Raw genomic sequence first — 9161 nt, 5'->3', positions numbered from 1 at the left:
CTGAACGATTACCAACAACATCACCATCGATTCAAGCAGCTTTGCAACTGTAAGAAAAATGTTAGAGATAAATGAGAGACATTCATCTCTGGAGTTTTACCTGATCTTTCCACTGCAATTGACATTTTCTACCAGCCTCCAAACTTTCCAGGGAGATTGTGGGATTCCTGAGCGCCTGAAGAGGAAACTCTGCTTTCTGATCATTCAGCGCCCCCTGCTGGTGTTGATTGGTTTAAAAGTTGAATTTGAGCAGAACGTACCAGAGGCGCGCTCAAGAGTTCAGTAAAAGAAGTGCAAGAGTTAAAAAACGTGTGTGGACTCCTTTATTTCATGACAGCGGGAACAACACGGACACGAGTGTTACATAATAGCAGAAGACTATTTATACAACACTTTCCCACACTAGACAGACAACTGAGTAGCCTACTAGAAACAGTCCTCTTAGAAAGCTGATTTATAAAGAAACGGTGAGTAGCCTTGCTTATACTGGTGGGTTGTAGACTGTTTTGCAAGAAGAGAAAAAGTTCCAGTTTTTAGTGATGTTTGCAAACGTTTTCTGTCAGGGCATTTTCGAGTAGGCCTAGCCTAGCCTATTAATCACGCGTTTTCTTAAAATGACATGTTGATGTTGCAACAACGTTAGCTTTGTTTCTTTCTTTTGTTCTTTCCAAGTAGTCTATACAACAACAATACAGTATCGTTTATTTATTAGTGAAGTGAAGTCTAACACATTTACGGGAATCGGTTCTTTTAAACAGTTTATTTTGACAGAACAGGTTCAAAACGAACCGAGCGGTTCTTTTTACGTCAGAACGCACACGTGTGGCCCCGATATCCGATGTGTCGTTTCAATAATTTAATTTAATTTTAATTTTTTATTTTTTATTGAATGTTACCTGTTCAGTGGAGATGCTCTTTCTGCCTACATTCCACAACTCTCTCCCATATGTCGAATAAGGGTGATCCGTGTCAGCAGCGCCGCGTCAGACACGTTTCTGGTGTGCAAAGACACAGAAAACTCGACGCAGCCGCCAGGCAGCTGACACCCAACAGAAACACCACGCTCACGCCACGCAACCAGTGTGTCTAGCCTAGCCTACTGTAAAGCGGAACGTCACGCAATTTGGCCATTTTTGAATGAATAAATCAAGTGTAATGATACAATGAATCAAGTCTCGATATGTACTAAGTGTCTATGAATATTAAAGCTCAAAAAGACTGCTATTGAAATAAACTCTGAATGTTCTGCGTGTTTCTGTAAAGGAGCGCTCAATGTGTGCTCTACACACTGACGCGCGCGTGACACTCGTGGTGTTTTCAGCGTCTATGAGGAGGACACACACATTTGAACTTCATTGCAGAGCTTTTATGAGAGTCACTTCACAAGAATTTTACCATTTCATTTGATAACTATCGTCATTCATTCGTATCATATACACACTCACAACCTTTAAAGTCTTCATGACAACCTGTCAAAATCAAAGTTTTGTATAATTTGAAGGAAATATAACAGAAATATATTAGCCTACTATAAGAGATTCAACCAGGCGCTCAGGTGAAGTGTATCCGGGATAGGTGCTCTTGGGGTAGGGAAAGGATCCAATGAAACAATATGCAGGTCCCAGGCACTCAATAAGTAGATAATGAGGAGAAGGAGAAGGTTAAAAAGCCTTTATTAAATATGGCTTATTTCATTATAAAAAGTCACAAGCCAATGTTTCGACCAACAAGTGGTCTTCTTCAGGGCCAAGTAACACACACAATGAGAATGTCGGAAAATTATAAATAATGTTCACCTGTAATCAGACAGAATTCAATTAACCTAATAAGGTTATCAGGTCGAACATAGTAGGGATAATTCAAAAAGGGCACAAAGCACTCTCCGTCAACGTGGGTTATCTGGAGAGACTTTCTATTTGGGGTGCTGGTATAGCCTATCACAGTATACTCACTACAAAAAACTAGACTACACCACTGATTAAAAACAACTCTATTTTATATGCGCATTGATAAAACTCATAAGTAGCCTACACGTTACATTGCAGTAGGTATAGCCTAGGCTTATGATGATTGAGTTTACGGCGAACTCAATTCTTGGCTAATTTTAAACTGGACTTGCTTGAAATAAACACTTCAATGAATTGTTGACTTCATACAGAACCACTCGTGAACGAATTCAAACCGGCTGGTATGAAACCGGTTCAAATATTCTTTGATAAGATCCGAATCAAAAGAACGATTCGTTCAGGAATCTGCACAATTATCCAATATGAAAAGATAAAGAAACAGAAAAACGTAGAATTATGATTCCTTTATTTTTTAATATACTGCCATTTTCTATATTTTACAATAATTTTTTATCTTTTGATTTTACTTCTACAAGATCTTAATAATGATTTGCAGTGTAACACAATAATAAGCCAGTTAATGGTTCACTAGTACTAGAACTAGTACACTAGTTCACTATGTACTTTATGAGTAGAGCTTTGACCAAATGCGTGCTCTCTCATCTTTATGTTATTGAATTTGGGGGGTGTTGGATGAATGTGATTCCTTTTTTCTGATGGAAGATATATTTTCTTTTGCAGACATGTTTCTGTACATTTTTGGTCTCATAGTCTTGCTCTATGTCTATCGGTGGTTCAGAGAACTGGGAAGAGTTCCCAACAAATCTGAGAAGTTTGTGTATATCACAGGCTGTGACACAGGTTTTGGGAATCTCTTGGCCAGACACCTGGACACAAAGGGTTTCCATGTCATCGCTGGCTGCTACACAGAGAAGGGAGAGGTTGAGCTGAAGAAGTCCTGCTCCGACAAACTCACAGCGCTGCATTTGGATGTCACTGATAATGACAGCATTAAAAAAGCCACTGACACCATTAAAACCCTGGTGGGACAGAAAGGTAAGTTACCGAAAGAGATGGTGCTGTTCTGACACTTTGCCTTCTATTAGTTCTGAAATCTTTTGAAAAAAATTTGTTGTTGAGAGCTGTGGAAAAATAATAATAATAATTAGATGTTATTACCAAAGCTATGTGCAATTCAGAATTCAATTGAGAATGCATTTCAATTTGAATGTAAGATTTAATGGAGAATTTTTTTTTTTTACATATACTGTATATAAACTTAAATATCCCCATTTTTTGTGTTATTTTTTGTTTAAACTTTATAAAATCAAATTGACAAATAATGAGAATTTTACAAATATCCTAAAAATGTTTTTTTTTATTGATTTAAATAATAATATAAATAAAAGGATTAAGTAGTCAAAATAAATGCTTTTTCTTAATTTATTTTTCTTATTTAATTAATTATTCATGTTCTGTTGCATAACTTGTTGTAATGATATTTCTAATATTATCCAACTTATGCTGTTTTCTCATACTGTTCTTCAATGAAGTTGTTGGTCAAGTAGTTTCTTCACATGGTTTTCAAACTTGACTCTTCCTGTCACCACAGCTTTATATTAAGCAATCTGTAATGAAAGAAAACGGTTGTATTTTGTAATTTGGTGTGTGTGTGCGTGTGTGTGTTTGCAGGTCTGTGGGCCGTAGTCAACAACGCTGGTATCTCTTTCCCAACTGCTCCCAATGACTGGCTGGATATTGAGGACTTTAAACAAATGATTGATGTCAATCTGATCGGGGTTGTTGCCATAACTCTGAGTGTGCTGCCGCTCATTAAGAAAGCCAAGGGCAGAGTGGTCAATGTGGCCAGTGTGTTTGGACGAATTAGTACCCGGGGAGGGGCGTACTGCATTACTAAGTATGGAGTAGAAGCTTTTAATGACAGTCTAAGGTTAGTATGTCCCATAACCACTGAATGATTCTTCTGCAGACAAAAACTGATCAGAAGAATTCAGATTCAAAGCATTTCTCAGATACAAACCAATGTAATATGTGGGTGTGGCCTGGGATTTTTGATTAATCAACATATTCTATGTTATGAATGCAAGGTCCAAACATTCTGCAATTAATTATCATTCAATTAGAGCATTTAAGTAGCTTTTATAAACTTGCCTTAGAAAAAAAAATTACTGGTGTGCATCTTGAGACAAAACACTGACATATTTTAGGATATGTCAAGTATCCAATGAAAGTGCAAGTTACTTTCAGTTATAACAGCTTAAACATGCATTTTAGTCTCAGACTAGTTTAAGCCTTGTCTGTTAAGCCGGGTGTTAATGTGTTTTATTTTGTTTTGCAGGAGGAACATGGCACCGTTTGGAGTGAAGGTTTTATGCATTGAACCTGGATTCTTCAAAACAAGCGTTACTGACTCCAGTATCTTTGAGAGTCATATGCACAGATTATGGAAGAAGTTGCCTGAGGAGGTGAAGGAAGAATACGGCAGTGATTTCTTAGACAAAAGTGAGTTCAAATCCAATAACCAGTTTCAAATAGCAAATAAAGGTCACAAAGTTATAACTAGTAATTGTGTTTGTAGCGAAGCTGGTGATTAAGGAGAAGATTGAGAAGATTCTGGATCCAGATCTGATGAAAGTGGTGAGCTGTATGGAACATGCTGTGGCTGCCATCCATCCTCGGACCAGATATTCTCCAGGCTGGGATGCCAAGTTCTTGTGGCTGCCTCTCTCCTACATGCCGACCTTCATCTCGGATGCTTTCGTCTTAAAAAGTGCTGTTAAACCTAAAGCTTCAGTTCTGTAAGCAGAAACAGCAGTGCTACGCTCATGCAGCATACTGCAACATGATGTAACACTATATATAGTTCACTAATATATATATATATATATATATATATATATATATATATATATATATAAATTAATACCTAATGTACATTTTTACAATATTGAATTCAGATAATTTTATTTAATTTAATAAAATTTTAAAATCTCTAACATTTGTCTTCTGGTTTTGATTTTTCATTAAGAATTTGGTAGATCGCAACAAAATATTTATTATATTTATTATAAATATTTATAGAAATATTTTATAAGTGTTATACTTTTTCCCACTGTACTGCAAATATCTTCTCATTATCTCGAAAATAAAACTTTCATGAGCGAATATGAAACCAATGACATGATTATGTAAGCGCAGAACTGAAGGTCATCAAAGGTCAGCAGCAAAGACATTGGTTGATAAAGTGAGATTAAATATGCAAAGTATATTTGTGTAATTTAACATTTCATTCTTTCAGGTTTGCATAATATTGTGAGTTTGCTTTTTCACTGTTTTTAGTCATTTTGAGGAATACTGAAACAGTTTTTGTGCAAGTGTAATGAGTAAATACATGTTCACATTTAGTCAGGAACTACAATAAGCATCATGTTCACACACAAACGCCTCTGCACCTTTACTCCTGCTTTCTCTCCACATGGGGACAGGAGAGCTGTCAGTCAATAAATTGGAAAACGAGGTAACTTGCGTTACTTTACTTAATCTGATTACATAACTCAAATGACTTGTAATGCATTACCCCAGACACTGACCACAGGTACAGTAGCATGGACACACAAATCAAAGTTTGAAAGTTTAGAAGCTAAACGAGGCCAGAGTGTATTGCACAACCTTGATGACGTTTATAGAGTTGTGTTTTCATGTTCAAGAGAGACCTTTGACCCTGCAGTCAGCTTGCGGCCCTTGAGCTCTTCAGCTCAGTGGGATCAGGACGGGAGTGCCGAAACAAAAGATTTCCTAGTTTTCACGGTGAAGAAATATTGAGGACTGCACTAGTCATGGTACGTCAGTCTATTCTGAACACCATCACGCAACTTGTGTCTTTTTCCCTATAGCAGGGATTAATGTGTGCATGATGTGTTAATGAATATTTCAGTGTTCATAGATATTAATGATTTTTGCAATAAATGATTGGCAGGAAAATCATAATTTGGACGCCACCTATTGGCTTTTTGAATGATTTGTCTATAATTACCTTTTTTTATTTAGCATTTTAAACAGTTTAGATTATAGCTGTTTAGTTATATAGTAGGCTAAAGAGTGTGTCGAATTCAGTGTCAATTCGTCCTTAAAGGGATAGTTGAAAATTTAACCCAAAAATTTTATCATTCACTTACCTTCAAGTTGTTCCAAACCTGTAATATTTTCTTTCTTCTGTTGAACACAAAAGAAAATATGTTAAAGAGTGTTGGTAATCAAACTGTTAACGACACCCATTGACTTATTCCATGGTTAAAAAAAAAAATAATAATAAAAACGCGAATGGCTACCGTTACTGTCTGGTTACCAATAATTTTTAACGTATCTTCGTGTTCAACAGAAGAAAGAAACTCATGCAGGTTTTGAACAACATGGTGGTGAGTAGCCTAAATGATGAAACTATACCTTTTTTTGCTTTTAAAAAAATATTATTATTGGCTAGATTCAGTATTTCTCAGTGCAGTATTTCTGTACACTACTAAGTGTAATCATTTCTAATTGGTAAAAATGTTGCCTGTCAAAATCAGTAGGCTACAATTTTTTTTTTTTTTAATCATCACAGTAGCACTCATAAACAGTCGGATAGGTGTGTGTATTCAGCACAGGTTGCTCCATCATCTCCCCGCAGGTGTTCTTCTGCTGGTTTTCACTGGCCGCTGTCGCGCTCTTCGCCGCGGTCTGCTGGTTCTTCAGAGACTCCGGTCGCATCACAGGCATCCACGAGAAGTACGTCCTGGTGACGGGCTGCGATAGCGGCTTTGGGAACCTCGCGGCGCGGCAGCTCGACCAGCGGGGGTTTCGTGTATTCGCCGCGTGTCTCACCGAACCTGGCGCCTCCAGCCTGCGCGCGTTCTCCTCCCCCAGACTGAACACGCTTCTGCTCAATGTTACCGACAGCGCGAGCATCAAGCGCGCGGTGGAGCGCGTGCGCACGGAGACCGGGGAGAGAGGTGAGACGGAGGAGAGATAGTGTGCCAGCTCGAGTCAAGCACAGCTAGAGATAAAGCCGAGATACAGGCACTCTGACGACCACACAGCCCTCAGACCAACTCGTAAATCTCTTGGACAAGAGCTTTTAGTTGACCTGGAGGAGCATCTGCAGCGAAATGCCATTCTCATACCAAAGCTGCATCATTTATTAGCCTACAGTACTTCCTGTAATGCACCTGACATTTGCACATTTTACTGACCTTTGACCTTAATGTGTGGTTTGCATGTACACTACTTTTTTTGTTGCTTAATCTTATTGAACTTTTACAAGTTAAAGAGACATATATCCCTGCCTTGCACACTTATAGAGTGTAATACAAAGTATAGGCCTATGTCAGATTGAAATTAAGATTGAAAAATAAAATCTATGAATCCACGCTACACTAGATAAAAAAATAAATAAATGCTTCTTTCTTGTGTCAGGTCTGTGGGGTTTAGTCAACAACGCTGGCATCTCGGTCCCCATCGGCCCCACAGATTGGATGCAGTTGGAGGACTTTAAGAAGGTTCTGGACGTGAACCTCATCGGCCTCATTGAGGTGACGCTGAAGTTTCTTCCTCTGCTGAAGAAGGCCCGGGGTCGGGTGGTGAACGTGGCCAGCATACTGGGCAGACTCTCACTCATCGGGGGAGGATATTGTCTCTCTAAATGGGGTGTGGAGGCGTTCTCTGATAGCTTGAGGTATGTCTAGGCTTCTAAACTTTGAGACATGCAAACAAGACCTTGTATTCATGTATTGCATTTGTTCTTTATCATACTTTTTAGTCCGTACAATTAAGAGATTCAAAAGTACAGATTTCACAAGTCATCATTGCTTAAATTTATTTATAAATATGTACTCATAAAACTCTTTACATTTACATTTATAAATGTAAATGTATATGTACTTATGTACTCATAAATCTCTTTATATTTCAATATAGTAAATGTAGTAAATAAATGTAGTATAATGTAGTAAATTCTCCCTCTCTCTGTTTTCAGGAGGGAGATGATGCACTTTGGAGTGAAGGTAAGTATCATCGAACCAGGCTTCTTTAAAACACAAGTAACAGATTTGAGCCTCATTGAAGATGATCTGAAGAAACGGTGGAATAACCTGCCAGCAGAGGTCAGAGGAGCCTACGGAGACTCGTACCTGCAGGACTGTGAGTGCTTCAGATGAGATCTAATGCAGATTTCATTCAATATAGTTCTTTATATTTTGGACATATATATCAAGATGCTTAGTTAAAGAAATAGTTTCGCAAACATTCACACAAGCTGTGCTCATCCAACAAAATATGTGACTCACAACTTATTAAATGTCTTTTAGCATTAGCATGTTGGTAAATTAACACCTCTATACTCTAATAATACAGTTCACACACAATGCGTAAAACAACCAATGTTTAATTATATTAAACCAATTTTGTCACTGATACTTTTCATGATTTAATGAGCCATCTTCGATAGATGGAAACGTTTTGGGGAAGATTCTCATGTGATGAAGCTTTGCTTTTTTGCATTTCTCTCAATCTTGTCCTCCAGATATAAAGTCGCAGGCTTTTTCCATGAGGATTCTGGCCAGTAGTGACCTTTCCAAAGTGACTTCATGCATGCGGCACGCTCTTTCAGCACGGTATCCCCGAACACGCTACGCTGCAGGCTGGGACGCCAAGTTCCTCTGGATACCCCTCTCATACCTGCCTACTTGTGTAGCAGACGTCTTCATGAACTTTCTAATGCCTTCTCCGAAGAACATCGTTCCAGAGAGTTACTGAACAGGCCACTACACTCAACAGATCACTTTGTGAATTAATAAGATAAAATATTCAAGCGGTATTTTTGTCTTTAAAACTGTGATTGCTGTATGCAACAAATGCAATCAAATAAAGATGTATTTTATACAATGTGGCATATTCCATAAATAAGACACACAACAGCAGACTTTGTGTGCTTAAACCCCAAGCTCACGCTCATCTAACCCCACTTTTGAGTGCAACTAAACAATCAACAGCTGAAAGAATCAAGTCCATGCCATATATTTCTTTTTTCAATAATCGCTTACACTTGTTACACTCTAGCTACAATACAATCTTGTTAAATCAAAAAGCATATAGAAGAGGTGAGCATATTGGTGGAGCATGGATGGGTAGCATGTGCATGAAAGGACTAATTCAAATTAAGGAGTCTCTAAAATGTAAAAGTGTTTAACACCAGGCTTTTTTTTTTTAAAGAGCATAGCTCTCAAACCTCTCATTCAGCTCAGACCTACTGACTTGACT

At 37.9% G+C, this 9161-nt stretch overlaps 2 protein-coding genes across 2 annotated transcripts; both read left to right on the top strand.

Moving 5' to 3' along the window:
• Nucleotides 1–368: 368 nt before the first annotated feature.
• Nucleotides 369–4738, top strand: LOC143723595 (retinol dehydrogenase 7-like). Its single transcript, XM_077216242.1, has 5 exons — nt 369–467; nt 2589–2903; nt 3540–3798; nt 4207–4370; nt 4447–4738. Exons 2-5 carry the CDS (start codon nt 2591–2593, stop codon nt 4668–4670), a joined length of 960 nt encoding a protein of 319 aa, XP_077072357.1. The 5' UTR covers nt 369–467; nt 2589–2590; the 3' UTR covers nt 4671–4738.
• An 870-nt stretch (nt 4739–5608) lies between these two features.
• Nucleotides 5609–8786, top strand: rdh1 (retinol dehydrogenase 1). Its single transcript, XM_077215367.1, has 5 exons — nt 5609–5707; nt 6535–6856; nt 7320–7578; nt 7879–8042; nt 8425–8786. The coding sequence occupies exons 1-5, from the start codon at nt 5705–5707 to the stop codon at nt 8655–8657; spliced, it is 981 nt and encodes a 326-aa protein (XP_077071482.1). The 5' UTR covers nt 5609–5704; the 3' UTR covers nt 8658–8786.
• Nucleotides 8787–9161: the final 375 nt, after the last annotated feature.

This window comes from Siphateles boraxobius, unplaced genomic scaffold (assembly GCF_051911475.1).
Source record: "Siphateles boraxobius isolate OS27281-9 unplaced genomic scaffold, OSU_SipBor_1 7, whole genome shotgun sequence".
NCBI classification, from domain to species: domain Eukaryota; kingdom Metazoa; phylum Chordata; class Actinopteri; order Cypriniformes; family Leuciscidae; genus Siphateles; species Siphateles boraxobius.
The sequence above is the reverse complement of the archived record's forward strand: the minus strand, read 5'-3'. Positions and strand labels throughout refer to the sequence as shown.

Bases quoted from the DNA above. Each gene is read 5' to 3' on its own strand.
- rdh1 (XM_077215367.1), top strand. The intron at 6,857-7,319 runs GTGAGACGGAGG...TTCTTGTGTCAG, and splicing joins CACGGAGACCGGGGAGAGAG to GTCTGTGGGGTTTAGTCAAC. The intron at 7,579-7,878 runs GTATGTCTAGGC...CTCTGTTTTCAG, and splicing joins GCGTTCTCTGATAGCTTGAG to GAGGGAGATGATGCACTTTG.
- LOC143723595 (XM_077216242.1), top strand. From the start codon at position 2,591: ATGTTTCTGTACATTTTTGGTCTCATAGTCTTGCTCTATGTCTATCGG. The intron at 3,799-4,206 runs GTTAGTATGTCC...TTTGTTTTGCAG, and splicing joins GCTTTTAATGACAGTCTAAG to GAGGAACATGGCACCGTTTG. The intron at 4,371-4,446 runs GTGAGTTCAAAT...TTGTGTTTGTAG, and splicing joins CAGTGATTTCTTAGACAAAA to CGAAGCTGGTGATTAAGGAG.